Here is a 17,240-nt window from a genome sequence, read left to right as displayed (position 1 = left end):
CTTAGACATGTACATAAATTATAGGTGGTTTTATCTTTTCTAGGTACATAGCTTTTTCTTGACACCTAGGTTATGGTTCTGCCTTTGTTGATGTAGATCGTAATATGTATAAATGTTGCACATGTTATTTTTGTTGTCATATCATGGGATACATAATCTAAGCTCTGCTACCGCTTGACGCCACTATCACTAGTACAACAATGATTTCTCCTGGAGGTGCCTATTTTTTTTCACTGGTGGATCCTAACAAGCAGCGCCACTAGGATAAACCTGTGGGCCTGGGCTAAGAACCGCTTGTATACAATGATTTACACTGGCGGTTTCACTATGAAAACCGCCAATGTTAATAGTCTATTTTCACTAGCCATGACCTTAAGTGTGCCACCAGTGTAAATACACTATTAGTGGCGGATGGTTTAAGAGAATCGCCTATAACAAAACTACTATAAATACTGCTTCTTCCTCCCCATACCAGAATGTTCAACCGAGCCACCTTCCATTGGCGAACTTGGAGGTCCAAAAAATAGCAAAATACAAGGGAGGAGGTTTTGCTCTTCATTTCTTTGAAGGAGGTCGCTCAAGAAGGTTAGCTCATAGCTCTTTTTGCATTAGTGCCTCTCAATTTGAGTTAAAAATAGATCTAGAGTTTCATGGTTGTGTTTTGAGAGAGAGAGAGAGAGAGAGAGAGAGAGAGAGAGAGAGAGAGAGAGAGAGAGAGAGAGAGAGAGAGAGAGAGAGAGAGAGAGAGAGAGAATGGTAGTAGGGTTTTAGTCTAGGGTTTCAATGGTGTCTTAAAAGGTTTGGATTAGTTGATGCCTCACATGTCTCTTTTTTGCATGAGTCCTTGTAAATTTGAGTCAAAATTAGACCTAGGGTTTCATGGGTAGAGAGAGAATGGTAGTATTCTTAGATGTAGGGTTTCATGTGTGTCTTAAAAGTTTTAGATTATTTGGCTTAAAAATTTTAGAGAGAGAGAGAATGGTAGTATCTCATCAATCATCAAATAACATGGAATGTGGAATATTGTTATCTAAATTTTGATTGTGAATTTATTCATTATTAAATATTAAACTAGATTATTAAGTTATTTATATGAATATTTTAAATTATTTGTTACTTTTTATAATGTACCATGAAACTATGAAAATAAGTAAGTGATCGAAATGCACATTTATTTTGTGAAATTGTTGCGCGTTTGTCTGAAATTACCACAATTTTAAGTTTATTCAAATTTTTACAATAATTTGAAACAGACATATTTAATTGCACATTATTTGACTTGTTGTTTATTCTACCTACAATCAAATTTTTAGAACCTAAACTAATACTACATGAACTATTTAGTTGAAAATTAAAATATCCATTAAGTAAACTTTTATTCAATGTTAAGACTTGGGTTTATGACTTCCCTTATGAGGTATTTATTCTTGCAATTTCAGTAATTATTACATCATGTGTATTCATGTTATGAGCGTATGCATTTGAGTTAGGTGAGTGAGAAAGTCATATGACTATTCTGAAGTGCTCTTGAGCCATGTCAGTGAGGAAGTTATATGACTATTCTGGAGTGATCTTGTGGATTATGTCGCCGCTTGATGATGGCCACGACTAAACCGACACCATTGTACGTTGCCTGATGATGTGTAAGACGTAGCTTCATACTTTGTGGGTGTGAAGGCAGTGGACATGGCATATGCATTACATTTGCACTCTTTGATGTTTACTTACATTGAAGTATTGCCGTTGTCATGAATTGGATACGAGGAGTATTGTTTTCTTTTATTTGTGGAGGTGGTTTATTTATTGCATATCATAATATTCTTTACTTATATTTATGGTAGTGCCATTGGATAAATAACCTAATCATGAATTATTATTTTCTTATGCTATCTTATTTACTATGTTAAATTAGTGCCTAATGAACTTGTAATTTGAATGACGTCCATGTAGTTTGCTTGCTGAGATTTATTCTCACGCTTCTTATCTTTTTAGGTATTTGATTGGATGCATTATTTGAAGGGAATAGGGGCCTTTTTGGTTGGAGGCATCGATGATTTGCTTGACAAAAAGTGTTGCCTGGAAGTTGTTTAAAAATTTGATGAAATCTGCCTTGCTAGGCAAGTTGAAGATTGATCTGTTTGGTTGGAAGCATGTGCCTGAGAAGCCAAATGAAAGGAGATAGCATATTTTTCTTAGAGTAAAATACACCACATGTCCATTAACTTTTCGTCCTGTGTCACTTAGGTCCAACACCTTTCGAAGTGCAGGTTTGAGTCCTTAAACTTTTTATGATGTGCTATGGAGGTCATAACCATTGGCTTATGTTTTAATTTTACACAAACCTCCCTCTATTTCTTTTTCTTTCACAAGCATATCCCTCTTGCGGTCCTGCCGTCCAGCTCTCCTCTGCGCGCACTCATTGGCTCACCGGCCATGCCCTAGCCCCGTAGGCCCTAGCTCGCCACCAGCTCGCCTCCACGCGCATCGGCCTTGTAGGTTGCTCCGCCCGGCCGCGCGCTCAAGCTCGCCGCCGCGTGCCCGCACGCCGCCTTGCCACGCCGCGTGCGCCAACGCTGGTGCCCTGCATCTCACCTCCCCGCGTCGTCTCAACATGTCGTGCGGCCCTACGTATGTGTCCAACGGATTGACCGAGAGCGGTAGCACAGCACCAAGAACTTGGTTCGGAGTGCCGACATGTGGTTGCCATGCATGCACGCTGCCGGCCGTAGCGGGATTAGCCTGTGACGTGCCGGCCGTGGAGAGCGTCGTGTGGACGTGGTGACAGAAAAGCTGCAGGTTTGTTGCAGCACCATGGTCGTGTGAACTTGGTGGCAAGGATCAGATCGGAGGTGTCGGAGCGTCGGCGTCCATGGACGTGATTGTCACCAGCACCGGAGGATCGGAGAGGTCGATGATTAGCATTTCTCGTTTGATCTTGAGACTCCAGCTAGTTCATTCAGTTCACTCCATACCTTGAAACCTTGCATGGCATCTCATTCACGAATTGACTGACTCGGTGTGCAAGCGATCGATGCAGTGCGTCAGCGGCAGTGCCGGACAATGAGGTAGCGTCGGCCACGGTCGCTGTGCATGGTCAAGGCCGTCGGCGGCACAACAGACCGCGCAAGGCGAACATGAAGCGCGCGATGCGACAGGGAGGAGAAGCCGAGGCTACGCAACCCGTACGTGCCTCTGCTGCGAGCTGTGCACGCACAACGCTGGAGAGAGGAGGGTCCGATGATGGTGAGGGGCGGTGCTGACGACGTGTCTGCTGCGAGGAACGCTGGTGACTATGCGCATCTTGTTTGTCATGGTTCACGCCGGCAGCGGCGAACAGGGAGCAGCAGGAGGCCCCGGTTGTCGTGCGCGGCGAGGTCCTATGCCACGACGGCGAAAGACCTCGGGCGTGGCCGACATCCTGGAGGCGGTGGCAGCGGCGCCGAGGCCCATGCCGGCGACCACGCCCTGGCTGTGCATGCGGTTCAGCTAGTTCAACGCCGGCTACAGGATCTCGTAGAGCACCCACCCGATGGCGAGCGCCACCACGAAGAGCAGCAGCTGGCCGCGGTTGTTGCTCCCGGCGTCCGTCGCCATGTCCGCCACACACTGCGCCCAACGCCGCGTCCAACGACGCCAGCGACGAGAAGAAGGTGCCCGCGAGCGCCACGGCCGCCGCTAGTGTGGTAGACAACGACGACACGGCCACCGTGGTCTTCTTGGCCTGTGCCAGGATGTGCAGCGAGACGTTGCTGGCGGCGGTGCTGCCACTGGTGGACGCCGCTGATTGCGCCACGATCTTGGCGGGTTTCAGCAAGGCCATCATGGCTATGGTCCCCATGGCAAGCACGTAGGCGAGCGTGCTTGAGACTTGCGAGAGCAGAGATGGCGGTGGCACCTGCTGGCGGCAGATGTGAGGTGTGGGTGCGCAGTGCAGTGGCGCCCGACATGGAGGGGCATGCATGTGAAAGAAAAAAAATAGAGGGAGGTTTGTGTAAAATAAAAACATAAACTAAGCGATATGGACCTCCGGTGTACATCATAATAAGTTTAAGGACCCAAACCTACACTTTGAAAGATGTTGGACCTAAGTGACACGGGGCGAAAAGTTAATGGACCTGTGGTGCATTTTACTCTTTTTCTTATCTAATATAGAGGTATAGTTGTTTTTTAAATTCATAAAAGTAAAGTCCAGGCGTCCACTGCACAATTATACCTCTATATTAGATAAGAAATGAGTCTTAGACTTCTCTACAAACAACAGTAAAAAGTAAAGTCTAATAAAAACTATGTTGAAACTCATGGCTGAAAAGAAGTATAAAATTAATTAGGTGCTTAAAGAGTACACCCCAGATGATATAAAGCATTTTTTTTTCTAAAATACAAGAATAACCAAAAGAGAAGGAAGCAAAAATAAAGCATTCTTAGTGTAAGTAATTCAGAGCTCAAGAAGCAACCAGCCAAAGGAGCAGAAATTAAGGATAGTATAGAGATGAACTGGAAACTGCTAGTAAAGTAACTACCACAATAAAATTATACCCATCTTCCCCCCTTAAACTAAGGAAAAGAAAGATTATACTAAATAAACAAGATTCTTTAAGACGATGGGACTAGCTGGCTCAAGAAATCCATGTGAACGTCCTTAAATTCAGAAAAGTATCGATCAAGCGCTTCCATAAATCCTGAAACAATTTTAGCATATTTTGGGTCAGCAACTGAAAAACTGACGACCTTAATTAGTGGCAGCTAGCTGCAAGCAAATGAAAGGTAGCATGATTTGTTTCTTGAAAATATATACTTAAAGCAAGGCAGTGCTTATCAAGAGTAGAGCCACATTGCCTATAAATAGACCTGATCAATCCTACAGTTCTTGCAATTCAACAAGTCCTCAACTTCGAAACAATACTAGTCTTTGATCTCCTAGCTAGTAGTACCTGGATATGGCTCAAGGGGGTAACAAGGGCAAGAAGGCAGTGTCACTGCGAGAGAACAAAGATGCTGCAAATGCAGCCCTAGCGGCCTTAAGGAAGGAAGCAGGGGAATATAACTCTATGGTAAGTGTGGCAGCACTGCATGGGCCCTTATGCATTACTTCTACATCTTTTACATTCCAGCAAGGATTTAGGACAAACTAGGCAGTTAACTTGGTAATTATGGTTTCGTTATTGACAGATGAACAGGATGGAAACAATGGCTGGTCCAGAACTGAGGGAGTATGTGTCAAAAAATAAACACACACTGGGTAGCAAGATGAAAGCAACAATTAAGAAGGTCAGCATTTAAATGCATGGTCTATTCTCTGCATCATATTGGCCATTCAGACTTTTGATCACTAGTTCCATATAGCATTATTAGGATATATGATATGCCATGTAATACCTTATACTACATGAACTACTGTATTGCAGCTTCTACGGAAAGGTAAGCCCAAGAAGAAGAAGAGAACTATGCTGCACCCGATCGTAGGCGCAACACTCAAATTTCATAAAGATGATGACATGCCTGCAGCTGTTGGGCCTACAGGAGATGATGACATGCCTGCAGTTGTTGGGCTTCTTCGCTGGAAAAACGCCAAACATTGTTCCGGCTGATTTGTTGTGAGAGAAAACACTGTTCTGGCTGAAAAAACAAGCTGAAAAAGACAGATTATAAGAGAAGCCGCATAAGGAGATGGATAGACTGACCATGAATATAGATGATACCTATGGCTATCGTAGTACCCCTTGTCGTCTGAAGCTATGTGTCTTTACTGTTTACCGTGCCTTCGTATGGAACCACTGTTATGTTGTACTTCTTGGTGCAAAATGAGTCATATAATCTCCTGTCAAAAGAAGTGATTGTCGTCCAATGGTTACCTTTTAAATGCTGTTTGGCTGGGCCCTTCTGTGGCATGATCTGATAACACAACACCGTTAATTAATTGCGCTGCTTCTTGTTTGTTTCACCTCCGATGTAATCAGTTACCAGAGAAATAGCTACCGAGCTTTCAACGAGTTGATTATGATCGATTTGGGCGATAAGCGACAGCGATCTGTCGATCCCATCAATCAAAGAGAGAAAAAAATTGTCAGCTTCCATTTGTCCCATGGTTGCCGAAGGGAAGCAGCCTCCCTCTATCTAGTACTCACCCATGCTTGATCACTCTAAGCTCAGATCGAAGGAGCCACCCGCAATCCACTCCATTGGACTACTACAGAAATAATTTTTGTGCTCATGGTAAAAAACGGCCTTCAAGACCGGTTCATAAATATGTACCCTTTATAGCGTCGGGCATTTAACCGTTCTTGTAAAAGCATTTTTAGGGACGGTTTCGATAAGCAGTCCACCCCTAAAAATACATTTTTTTTAGAGGTGGTTGGTTTATGATAAGGGACAACCGTCCTTGTAAATAGATTTTCAGTTACGGTTACTCTATGACAACCATCCCTAAACCATGTGTCCAGATGTGGTTGCCTTAATGAAACCGTCCTTAAAACTACTTTTTCAACGACAGTTGTGGCAAGGCAACCTCAACTGAAAAAAAAATATGTTCAGGGGATGTTAGTTTAAACGAACTGCCGCCTAAAAATCTATTTAGAAGGTTGGTTCTTCTCAAACTAAACCACCATAGAGTAAGAGAGGGCCGGGAGAAGCTTCTTTTTCAACTCATCCTGCGCGCAGCTCCAGTTAACGTGATTTGTAGAACTTTTGGTGGAGCTATTTTTGGTTTGGGGCTTCGGTTGTAGCTGGTGGAGAAGGTACACCAAATGCGGTGGTGATATGGTTTATCGATGTGGTTAGCTTGCATGAATATTTTTAAGATAATAAAAAAAATTAGTTTCAACCTCCTTCTAAGAAGAAGCATCGGCCCACGCTTATTACAGTCACACACCTATCATTTAAACCTATTACAGGTTTATAAGTAAAGATTAAGATGGTAAAGGAAAGATTATCCATTCCACACGAAGCACTAGTCCTCGATTTTAGTGGGGTTTGCTCTTATGAAAGTTTTGTATTAATGCAAAACGAAACCTGCATTTATTTTGATCACTCATTATCATCCATCTATGTTCAATAATTGTGAGGTGATAAAATTGTGAGGTTTGCCCTAACAAGATTTGTCTTTTTTATTTCTCCATGTACAAGTTGAATTTTGATCTAAAAATTGTGAGGTGATAAAGGACATCATGATTTACATTAAAAATACATTATGATTTTTGCCATTATTAATTTCCATACAATTTTCTATTTGTAGTGTTTATTTTAAATTTAATGTCATAACGTTTCAAAATACTGACATAAATTTATGATGTATTTTTCTAATATAAATGATAATGTTCATTATCACCTGACAAAATTTGAAATTAAAATTTAACTTCTACATGGAGAAAAAAACAAATAATCATCTTAATGGATAAATTGGACCAAGATAATTGGATGGAGTAAAATGAACCAAATGTTAGTTTATATAGGGTTATTTAGACATTGACCAAACCAGGGGAGTAATCTTAACTTTTTCCTTTTTTTTTTTGAAACTAACCTTTTCCTTTTTGGAATACATACGTGATCTCTGCGTCTTCTGATATAGATATAGAGATGAAAATTGTTAATTTATTTTCTGACAATAGGGAGGGAAAAAAAAGATGATGACAGATGCATTTGAGAGGCAGGGCCAGAGAAAACACGATGTCTTCTTGGTCTGCTGGAGCGAGTGCAGGCCTTCTCGAACATACTAGAAGCAGGGAAGTGCATGGCCTGGCCAGGCTTGTGGCGTCACTCAGTACTCATGGTCATGGCTCGAAGGCCATGCTTTCGGCCTCGTTCTTGAGGGACTCGTACATGAACGACGACAGGTATCGCTCGCCGAAGCTCGCGAAGATCGCCTGCAGCCACAGAGACGAAGAACAAGTGAATGAGACAGCCATTTCGTCACACCACACATCCGCATGATGACAGGTTTCTGATGATGCAGGCAGAGGCAGCTTACGACGATGAGCTTGCCCCTGTTCTCGGCCCTCCTCGCGACTCTGACGGCGGCGACGGCGGTCGCACCCGACGATATCCCGACCTGTATTTAAATGAAAGACCGGGGTACGTAGTCAGTCCATCAGCAGATGCAGAGTGGGAGTTGGAACAGAGCGGATCGGTGAGGTCGCTCGCTCACCAGTAGCCCTTCTTCCAACGCGATCTGCTTCGCCATGCCGGCGGCTTCCTCGTTGGTGACCTGGAAGACCTCATCGAGGAGGCTGACGTCGAGCACGCCGGGAACGAAGCCGGCGCCGAGGCCCTGAATCTTGTGCGGACCTGAGCTTGGATTGGAGAGACAGACGGCGTGGTGTGGTGTCAGTGACGCTCCTTGTTCAAGGCAGGCAGGCTCGGCGTCTCACTCACCAGGTTTTCCTCCGGACAGCACGGCGCTGTCCGACGGCTCGACGCCATAGATCTTGATGGCAGGGTTCTTCTCCTTGAGGTACCTCCCGGCGCCGGTGACGGTGCCGCCGGTCCCGATGCCGGCGACGAGGGCGTCGACCTTGCCGGCCGTGGCGGTCCAGATCTCGGGCCCCGTCGTCTCGTAGTGCACCCTGGGGTTGGCCGGGTTGGCGAACTGCTGGAGCACGTGCGCGCCGGGCGTCCGCGCCGCCACCTCCTGCGCCTTGTGCACCACGCCGTCCATGGTCAGCACCGGGTCCGTCAGCACCACCTCGGCCCCGAACGCCATCAGCACGGCGCGCCGCTCCGTGCTCACCGACGCTGGCATCGCCACGATCAGCCTGTACCCCTTGGCCGCCGCCATGAACGCCAGCCCGATGCCCGTGTTGCCGCCCGTCGGCTCGATCAGGACGCTCTGATATGAACACAGCAGGAAAATTCACTGGTGTCAGGCAGCACGAAGCCTGATTGATTCCATGCATGGCAGCATCGGTCGTTGTCGTTGATCTCCTCACCTTCCCAGGGGTGATGAGGCCCTTCTCCTCTGCATCGGCGATCATGCTGTAACCAATCCTGAAGGTGCACAGCACAGACAGTCAGTAGAGGCGCCTGATTGCATGCAGGAACAAGCAAACAGGCAAGCAAGCAAGCACCTGTCCTTGACGCTTGAGCAGGGCGCCATGATCTCGAGCTTGGCAGCTACACGCGCCTCGCAGCCAGCCACCACCTTGTTCAGGTACACCAACGGGGTGTTGCCAATCAACTGATGAACAAAGTTGCAGTGAAAAAGTTTACTTGATTAATTCAGATGGACAGATACGAGTTAATGCCTGCAAATTAAACTACTACTAATTTGTTTACGCACGCACTTGGGTGACATCTTTCGCGATCTTTGGGATCTGGTCTTTTGCGGTCGTCTTTGAACCCTGATCCTGGACGGTCGTCTCAGTCTCAGAGCTTGGAATACCCATGGTTATCTGCTGATAGATGATGCTGCACGAAGCACTTGGGAGTTGTTGAAGTAAATGGTACGCAACATGCAGCCCTATATATATAGCGTGCGTCCAAGCATATCTCTTTGGTATATGTGGTTGGTGGATGGTGCAAAGAAATCGCACAAACGTCTTTGTGCTTATTTTGCCCTGCCATTTTGTGTTCTCGGTGCTCTTGATCTTTTATAAATGTGTTCTCGGTGAAGTTGTCCTAGGATGATGCCGTCGATCTTGCCGATAGCTACAAAAAATAAATAAATAAAGTTGCTGGTGCTTACAAGGTTGCCCGTACGTGCATACAGCTCCTTATATATAGCGTGCGTCCAAGCATATATTTGGTATTTGTGCTCTCGGTGTTCGTGATCTTTTATGTAGCTTGGCTTCGGTGAAGTTGTCCTAGGAGGATGCCGTCGATCTTGCCGATATATACATATATAGCTATAGCTAAAAAAAAAAAGTTGCTGGTGCTTACAAGTAAAGATGGCAACAGGTACAAAATATCCGCATGCCCGCGGGTAAGAGACCCGCTGGGCAAGGATACAGGTGTATGAGTCTGCCCGCGGGCACGGATACGGGTACGTCCCCAAACCCGACGGATATCAGCTGACGGGCGAGAAAATATACTACCCCCACCCACAAACCCGCCATACCCGTTACCCCCAACGCTGGCAACCAACAGCCCACATTCTTGTTCACGGCCCATTGAAGCCCAACACAAAAGTCGCATATAAAAGCAGCTAAACCTAACTGCTCAACATATCTCCACTCCCCACTCTCCCGTCTAGCCGCCGTCGCCGCCTGCTTAGCGAGTCGTGATTGCGCGTCGCACTTCCGCGGTCCCGTAGCATCACGCCCGCAGTCCCTCTTGCTCGCAAGTTCTAGATCGAGAGGCGCATTCCTTTCTCTTGCAGTCATGCTCACGCATGCAGTGCGTTCCAGATCGAGAGTCGCACTCCCTCTCTCTTGCAGTCACGCATTCAGCAGGCATGCATCCTTGAACACTCGTCCATGATTGGCTAAAGGAGAAAAGAAGCGTAGAACTGCTGGTCCTTCAACTCTGGTCCGTGATTGGCTAAAGGATGAGGACCGTCACCGCCCTCCTCTAGATCTTGTGGGCACACGGGCATGCCCGCGGGGAAGGCACGCCGGCGGATAGCGGGCGCGGGCATGGGATGGTGCCCGTGGGTACGGGCACGGAATTTTGGTCGTGGGCGCGGGCATGCAGCACCTGTATCCGCAGGTATTTTGCCCGTTGCCATCTTTACTTACAAGGTTGCCCGTACGTAGAGCAGACGAAATACAGTACGTAAAGCCTTGAAAACTGACAGTAGAGCAAGTAAACTTTGTTGCATATGTTCTCGTCATGAGACAAAATACATACATACTTATGTCATCGTGTACTTGACGAGCGTGCTTTGCATTTTTTTATTTGGATTTTTTGAGATAGGACCTACAATTGTTTCTACTTTACTTTCTCGATTGGAAATTTATTATTGTATAGTCCTCGCCGCCCTACAATCGTCCTTGCCGTCACCGCCCTCCTCTAGATCTTGCGGGCACACGGGCATGCCCGCGGGGAAGGCACGCCGGCGGATAGCGGGCGCGGGCATGGGATGGTGCCCGTGGGTACGGGCACGGAATTTTGGTCGTGGGCGCGGGCATGCAGCACCTGTATCCACAGGTATTTTGCCCGTTGCCATCTTTACTTACAAGGTTGCCCGTACGTAGAGCAGACGAAATACAGTACGTAAAGCCTTGAAAACTGACAGTAGAGCAAGTAAACTTTGTTGCATATGTTCTCGTCATGAGACAAAATACATACATACTTATGTCATCGTGTACTTGACGAGCGTGCATACGTATCGTGGACGACCTGCATGACGTATCTTGTTTCATCACGACGCATAGCAATAGTTCGTGTGCGTGTGGAATATGTGTGGTTATGTGTGTCCAAATTGTAACCGATAAAAAAAGTTTATTTAGTTGTTTTTTCTTAACGTTTGTCCTGTTTTTTTTGGTATATTTGGGTACAACTATAACTATAACCCTTAGTCACATCTCTCAAACCGTTAATCAACTCATCATCTGATCCATCAATAGCATCCATCGCCTCATGTTAGTTGTTCTCGGGAAAAAAAACCTGTGCACATGTGTTTTCCATATGTGCAAACTATACATGTGCGAGACCACTAAATCGCGCGTGCGCGCTTGAATGGAAACGAGCGCTCGATCAGATATCACGCGCTTTCCTCTCTTGGCAAAAAAATATATATGCAACTTTCCTTTTTTTTGAAAGTCACAAAGTTATACACATAACTTCAACATATAACTTATGTGTATTAATTAATACCATATAACTTATAATAACTTATGTTAAAACTTGGAAACACAAAAAGTTATGAAATACCAACTTATGTACATAATTATTAAACACAAATAAAGGAATTAACTTATAACATATGCCAAAACTTGAAAACATAAAAGTTATTAAACACAAAGAAACAAATTAACTTATAACTTATACCAAAACTTAAAACATAAAAGTTATGAACACAACTTATGTGCAAAATGTTATATTGTCAAAGTTGTTAATATGTTATGCATCATGAGTTATGTGTATAACTTAGTAACTTTCTAAAAAAGAAAAGTTGCAAAAAAATTACCAAAAATGGAAAGTTGCGGGAGTAGTCAATCGTCCACTACATTTGAATTAAGTGTACAACCACTGGATTGGAATTGGGATACACGTGTCTAGCACTTAAGATTTCTGTATTCAATTGACACTCATGAAATGGACAGCGTCTGAACAGACTGTCCATGTAATGGACTTTGCCTAGCTTGCTTGCATCCTAATTTTGAGGTGTTTTCTGCTGCAGCTTGCTTAATTTTGAGCAACGAACAAGAATGCCTTACCTGATTAAGTGGAGAAAAGAAAACATTTTAGTGCACAACTAAAATGCTGAGCAGAAGGGCTTACGAACGAACTTAGTTAAGTGAATTATCAGTTTATAAGGAACTATAAGAGCAACTCCAAGAGAGTTGCTATTCTTGTTCTAAAGTCTAATTTAGAGTTTCTGAAGAAGAAATCAGCCTCCAACAGATCCTCTATCCAGTATTCTAAATTAGCTCGCTAGCTATTCCGTTCTTTCCGGTCGCTAGAAAAAGCCAGCCGGGGGCGCTCGCTATCCGCCTCCCCGCGCCTGATTCCCGCGCACGCTGAGTGTCCTGCGTCCCTTCCTCGAGTCAGGCCCTTGGGTGGCTAGACGCTGTCCCCATCTCCAATGCTCACTGCGATCCGCAGAGTGGCGCGCTGGCCGGTCCCGAATCCGCCGCAACACCGGCACCGCGTCCAGCACGTGATCGCGGACACCCCGCACGTCGTCGTCCTCTGGATCTAGATTGCATCCGTGAGTCCCGAGACAGCATCATGAGGGACATGGCCATGCACGCACGTACGTCGTCCTCTGGTGTCGCGTCGGAGACGCTGCTCGCTGGCTGCTTGGGATCGGAGGACGCCACCGCCGGTGGAGGCGTGCTTCGGCATGCTCGCTTCAAGCATCACCGCCTCTATGTCCTACACGACCGACGACCGGCTGCGGGCAGCGATTGCTGCCGCCACTACTACACAAACTTTACTGGAGGCGGACGTTTTCGGTTTCCCGCGGCGGGCAAAGCCGTCCGCCGCGGCCTAGAGGCCACAGTAAATCGTGGCTTAACCGCTGCGGGCAGCTTTGCCCGCCGCGGTTAATGTTTTTAAAAAACAAAAAAAAACCCAGGAGCCCGCCAGCGAGCCCATTCAAAGCCCACCGGCGAGCCCGTTTTCAACCCAATAGTCCGAAACCCTAGCGCCGCCGGGATCCGATGCGAGCTCGCCTTGAGCTCCACCTCGTCGGATCCGCCGTCGACAGGCCCACTAGCCGCTGGGAGAGGGGTGCCAGATGTGGATTCACGCCGTGGAGCCACCGGTGGCCGGATCGATGCCGTGGAGCCGCCGGGTCCGGATCCACCCTCGCCGGGGCCGGATACGCCCTCGCCGGGGCAGATCCGCCGCCGTGGCCGTCACTGGAGGTGGATCGAGATGACGCCGCGCCGCTGTATCCTGGTGGAGGACGGGCTGCCGCGACAGCCTCCGCCCACGCGAGCCGCCTCAACGCGCCGTCCTCCCTCCGCGCGAGCCACGCCACGGCGCCGCCCTCCACCCACGCGAGCAGCGCCACCGCGCCGCCCTCCCTCCACGCGAGCCGTGCCACGGCACCGCCCTTTGCCCGCGCGAGCAGCGCCACCGCGCCGCCCTCCGCCCGCGTGAGCCGCGCCGCCACGGCCGAGGAGAGCGCTGTCGCCGCCGGGAGAGATAGAGGGTGGGGAGTGTAGGGGTGGGGGTCGAGGGAGATGGGCAACACGTGGGAAGGGAGTGCGGCCGCGTCTGAGAAGAGTGAGAGGGAGGGCGAGGAGGTGAGAGGAGTGAAAGGGAACCCTAAGTGCTGGCTTATATATGAAGACAACTATCGGGCCGGCGATGGGCCATTTGGGCCTTGCCTTTTTCCGTGGCGGGCCTTTTAGTGTGCCCACCACGGTAAATCGATTTACCGTGGCAGACGCGTTAAGATGTCCGCTGCGGTAAATGGGGATTTACCGCAGCGGGTAAATAAGGTTGCCCGCTGCCGTAAATCATTTACCGCAGCGGGCGTCTCAGTGGCCGGCCGGCCACCGAATTACCGTGGCGGGCAAAAACAGTGCCCGCCACGGAGGCCAATTATGCAACGCTGCGCAAGTTCATTTCTGTAGTAGTGCGCAATGACGAGTATGCTGCAGCCGACGCGGCCATTGTGGAACCGCCGGAGAGAGCCTGCAGGTGTGCTTGTCCATCACCAAGCAATAGCCAAGGATGCCTGCAGCCTGAACCAAGGCAGACGAGCAGCACAAAGCAAACGCTGCAATTCTGGAGGAGCAAGCAGGTTGCTTGCTTTGCTCTTTGGCTGCCTTGCTCTGCCTTTGGGTCGGGACCGGTGACCTAGCACGCTTTTGAATATGGAGGAACGCAAATTTTACCGAGTCTCTTGGACTAGTCTGATTTTTTTTTTAAGAGAGTTCTATTTTAGAGAATAGCTAAATCAAGAAATTTAGGAAAAAAATTTGGCTAATCTCTTGAAGTTGCTCTAAGTTAAAAAAAAAGGGTGAGGGAGGGGGTGCGCTTCACAAATTTTCTGCAATATATTAAGGAAACCACCATAATTTCAGTTTAGTTTGAGGTATCTTGGGATTAAAACTCTACTCTTGATGCGAATGAATTGTAACAAATCCTTTTTTATTGAAAATATTTATTTCGAAATCTTGCAATAACGGTTACTACGGGGGAAAACAAAGGAAGAAACAACCACCACTCGGGAAGGCGATCCTACAATTATTCTTCTGTGAATTGCTTGGGAAAGCAGTCACTATGAAAAAGTTCTTCATTTAAACTCATTTACTTGTTTCAACAGCATTCCTTTTTATTGCTTTATACTAATACTTCCATATAACTTGGATGTTCTTGCAGACCAACTGACAACTACATAGATGTGAAACGTCAGCTTTTCCCTGCAAAAATATTTCTGTTCTATTTTATATTCATGCTGGGAAAAGCTCAGTACAGTAATGTATGCGCATTTATGCACACAATTGAAGATAGTGCAAAAGTCAATTGAGCACAGTAATGTTGGAGTCCACAAAACAACTCTCAGCCTGTTCGCTTATTGGTTTCAGTCAGGACTTATCAGCCAGCCAATAGTGTTTTCCTCTTGTTGTAACACGGCCTCCGAGAGTAGCGGAGACCTACACGGTCAGCAATTCGCAGAGACGTCTCCGACCGATCACCTAAGCGAAGGCCCAGCCACCATGCCTCCAGACCCTGACCCTGGAAAGATGATAGTTTCTTAGACTGTGCTCGCAGGACGCTGTGTGCAACCTCGGCGCAGCCTCCGCCCGTTAGGCGCGCAGGCACCTCCGGGCGAAGAGGGCGGAGGCCGCCCCACTGATAAGCTAATCAAATGCCAACGTCTAATATGTGTGTGCAGGTAAGCAAAGGAAGGCGCTCATGGACGGCGCTGGCGCTCTGGTTCGGCCTCTGCTCATATGGACGGAGGCCCGAGCAGGAGCACGACTGAACCGGGCGTCGGAGGTCGGTGGCTTTCGGCGTACCTGAGGCGGAGAACGACAGCGGAGGGCCAAAGGCCCATCAACGAATTTTGAGGTCCGCTGGGCCGGTTGGTCACACAGGCCCAATATCTGGTGGCGGCGTGGCAAGATTACCCCCGAGACGAAGAGCAAGCAGAGGAATATTCCCAGAATATACTGTAGCAGTTGAGGGGCACTGTTGTAAACACCGCAAAGGCGGTAGTTGAGCCCTATAAATAGGGGACACTTGTAACAGTACAGGTGGTTGGTGAATGTATTAATGAAACCACAGCATTACGCATCACTCCCTTACACGCCCACTTGCCGTGCCAGCCCTTCCAAAGCTTCCGCCCGATTACTGCATTCATCGGGCGGAGGCCCCTACCACTTCCTCATCGTCTGAGACCACAAGTCTCAACATTGGCGCCGTCCGTGGGGATCGGCAAGGCAAACCAACGATGGCAGGGAAAAGAAAAACCACCACCAGAGCAGCAACGAACACGGGTCAGAGAGGAAGGCCTAGGCGCACCACTCGTAGCACCTACGCAACCTCGCCAGCGGAGGATGACACCAGAGCAGATGCCCAGGGTCAACCACCGGAACTCCAAGATCCAGAGATTCAAGATCCGGAGGCGCAACCAAACTCAGGCACAACACTCGAGCAAGAACTGCAACAGCTGCAAGCACAGTTGCAAAGAACGCAACAAGAGAGGGACAGAATGGCAGCAGCATTCGTAGCTAATCAGCAAGCTACTCAAGCGTCAGCACAAGTAGTAGAAATAAGGCAACAGTTGGCAGTCCTACATGCTGAGATGCTAAGTATGCAGCATGCAGTACCAGCGTCAACCTCCGCAATCCCAGCCTCCGCAGCAACACCAACTGCAACCATACCACAAGGGCCTCCGCCAGTGATCAGCCCGCCCACGATGCCATCTCAGGTGATGCGGAGGCCTATCGATCCCAAGTCCCCACTCTCTGAAGGCATACAACAGTCGCCATGGCCAACGGCGTACAAGCCAATCACACTACCAAAGTTTAACGGAAAGACAGACCCCATTAGTTCATTATGAGTTACGAGGCAGCAGTAGCCTCCGCCAGTGGAGACGACGCCGTCTTGGCAAAGTCGTTTGTCATTGCAGCCGAAGGCGACGCATTGGCTTGGTATTCTATGCTCAAACCAAGCACAGTATATTCTTGGGAAACCTCAGGGATAAGATATGGGCAAATTTCAAGGGGCTAACAGCACAGTCGCTAACTTCCACAGATCTGTTCCAGTGCAAGCAAATGCAGGGAGAGACACTACATGACTACTTCCACCAGACGTCCCAGATGAGATCGCCATTGAAGCAGCGATCAAGGGCCTATGAATCGGGCCATTCGCAGCACACCTAGCAAGAAAGAAACCGACTTCCATACAGCAGTTGTATGACGAGTTCGAGAAATACTGCAAATCAGATAATGACCTCCGGAAAAGGCTAGAGGAGCAGGGTCAAAACAGACAGCAAAACAGCAGCAAAAACTCCCAGAAAAGCTATACGAACCAGAATGCATCAAATAAGAAACCAGGCCAGGGGCAAGTGCTCAGCATCGAGGGTCAACCTTACCCCAAACAAGGGCAACTGGCAGCGCCAGCAGGGCCGGAGACCCAGACCAGGAACCAAGGTCGGCAAGGTTACCAAGGCAAAAACC

At 47.8% G+C, this 17,240-nt stretch overlaps 2 protein-coding genes and 1 pseudogene across 2 annotated transcripts; 1 reads left to right on the top strand and 2 right to left on the bottom strand.

The window, feature by feature from the left end:
• Positions 1-3,308: 3,308 nt before the first annotated feature.
• Positions 3,309-3,838, bottom strand: LOC136491866 (photosystem II reaction center proteins PsbY, chloroplastic-like; annotated as a pseudogene).
• Positions 3,839-4,937: 1,099 nt separating this feature from the next.
• LOC136491865 (uncharacterized) lies at positions 4,938-5,588 on the top strand. The gene is made up of 3 exons (XM_066488078.1): positions 4,938-5,051; positions 5,170-5,268; positions 5,406-5,588. Exons 1-3 carry the CDS (start codon positions 4,938-4,940, stop codon positions 5,586-5,588), a joined length of 396 nt encoding a protein of 131 aa, XP_066344175.1.
• A 2,156-nt stretch (positions 5,589-7,744) lies between these two features.
• LOC136493028 (cysteine synthase-like) lies at positions 7,745-16,550 on the bottom strand. Its single transcript, XM_066489056.1, has 8 exons — positions 16,539-16,550; positions 9,276-9,305; positions 9,060-9,169; positions 8,922-8,979; positions 8,368-8,821; positions 8,141-8,280; positions 7,964-8,044; positions 7,745-7,859 (listed from the first exon to the last, which is right to left on the bottom strand). Exons 1-8 carry the CDS (start codon positions 16,548-16,550, stop codon positions 7,767-7,769), a joined length of 978 nt encoding a protein of 325 aa, XP_066345153.1. The 3' UTR covers positions 7,745-7,766.
• Positions 16,551-17,240: the final 690 nt, after the last annotated feature.

The sequence above is a fragment of the Miscanthus floridulus genome, chromosome 11 (assembly GCF_019320115.1).
Source record: "Miscanthus floridulus cultivar M001 chromosome 11, ASM1932011v1, whole genome shotgun sequence".
In the NCBI taxonomy this organism is placed as follows: Eukaryota; Viridiplantae; Streptophyta; class Magnoliopsida; order Poales; family Poaceae; genus Miscanthus; species Miscanthus floridulus.
This window is presented reverse-complemented; position numbering and strand designations above follow the sequence as displayed.